At 32.8% G+C, this 1,690-nt stretch overlaps 1 protein-coding gene across 2 annotated transcripts in view; it reads left to right on the forward strand.

The window, feature by feature from the left end:
* The window catches only part of sec24d (SEC24 homolog D, COPII coat complex component), a 37,265-nt gene that overhangs the window by 10,190 nt on the left and 25,385 nt on the right, over positions 1–1,690 (forward strand). For both annotated transcript variants that reach the window (XM_016544109.1, XM_016544110.1), the window contains exons 7-8: positions 203–314; positions 407–534. In XM_016544109.1, the coding sequence (XP_016399595.1) occupies positions 203–314; positions 407–534 (240 nt within the window). The remainder of the gene's footprint in view (positions 1–202; positions 315–406; positions 535–1,690) is intronic.

Below are 1,690 nucleotides of genomic sequence, written 5' to 3' on the forward strand. Positions count from 1 at the left end.
TTTTTTATGAAAATAAAACTTTGCGTTGAAGAAAAGTAGATTTTTGTTTGTATATGCTGTCAATTATAGTTCTTAGAAAGAAAATCGGAATCGGCAAAAATCGGTATCAGCAGATCACACTAACAAAAAATCGGAAATTGGAATCGGCCAAGAAAATTGCAATCGGTGCATCTCTAATTTCAAGGTACACTGTCTGTTGCAGACGCAAGTGATTGAGGATGACCAGGCTAAGCGAGGAGGCCAGGTGTATGTCACAAACATCAGAGGTCAGGTGCCTCCACTGGTCACCACAGATTTCACAGTGCAGGATCAAGGTGAGCATGGCAGCTGTCTTTGCACTTCTCTCCTAATATTAGCATAGAAGTGGTTTTGTTTAACATATTAACCTTTCTTCTGTCATTTTAAGGGAATGCCAGCCCTAGGTTCATGCGGTGCACAACATATTCCTTCCCCAGCACTGCTGACCTTGCAAAGCAGTGCAAAGTGCCTCTGGCAGCCATCATCAAACCCTTTGCCACCGTGCCCAAAAATGAGGTATGCAGCATTTTCTCAGCATTCTGATTTTTGCAGTTCTTCAGTTTTGAGTTTATGCACTAGATTTCTTTTTACATTTGGACATTTAGCATACATGATTTACAAACGAGGAATGCTACAACATAAGTGACTTTTAAATGTGGTAATGTTTAGTATGTTTTATTTCTGATTAAAATGTACAAAACCATGGCTTGGGGAAGTACATAATGTTTAGTGCTGTAAAACTGTACATATGTTTCCTTGTGAAACAGAAGTACACTTTAGTTTATTTTTAAAAAGAGTAATTAATACGAAAATCATATACTTTAAAGTAATATTCTAAAATGCAAACTGGATGTAATGTTTTTGCATATTAATTGTTCTTAAATGAAAATGTATTATACAGTAGTTTACATTTATATTAATTGCAATTAGTTGAATTAGTTGAGTGCTTTTTTGACTCACTTAAGTAGAAATGTAATATCAAATAACATACTATAGATAAAATTATGATCAAGTGCTTTACATGTGCTTTATTATGTTAGTCATTGCATCAAAATAAGTGTACTTCTTTAAAGCATGACAAAAGCTTATTAAAACCTAATGATTTAAAATGCATTTTAACAAATAACTTTTAACATGACATTATTACAAAGTGCACTTAAAAAAAAAGTACTTAAGCGTTTTAAGATACAGTCATGAATTTGTACTCTCTTTAAGTTCACTTAAGTGGCCTTTTATTTTCGTTTTTAAAACATACTTTTAAGATTTGAAGTACACTAGAAGTGTACTACTTTTTCACAAGGGTTATTCTAGTCATTAAAGCATAGAAATTCATAGTTCACTTCAAACCATATGATTTTCCTTCTGTGATACACAAAAGGAGTCTATAGGAAGTAGGGATGCACCGAAATGAAAATTCTTGGCCGAAACCGAACAAAATTAAACACTGGGCCGAAGGCCGAATACCGAACACGGTTTTTCGAGTTTTTCTCCATGTATTTTGCCAATTTTATTTCCACCATTGCATAAATTAAAAAGCCAAAATGTGCTTTTTACTGTTTTTTCTTGCTTTTTAAAGAAAAAAATCTATTACAAAACTAGCAGACACTATACTAACAAAGCACAATTTAACTTAAAATTAATAAGTTAGTAAAATAATAATTTTTGGCCATCA

This window comes from Sinocyclocheilus rhinocerous, unplaced genomic scaffold (assembly GCF_001515625.1).
Source record: "Sinocyclocheilus rhinocerous isolate Xijiao unplaced genomic scaffold, SAMN03320098_v1.1 scaffold9, whole genome shotgun sequence".
Lineage (NCBI taxonomy): Eukaryota > Metazoa > Chordata > Actinopteri > Cypriniformes > Cyprinidae > Sinocyclocheilus > Sinocyclocheilus rhinocerous.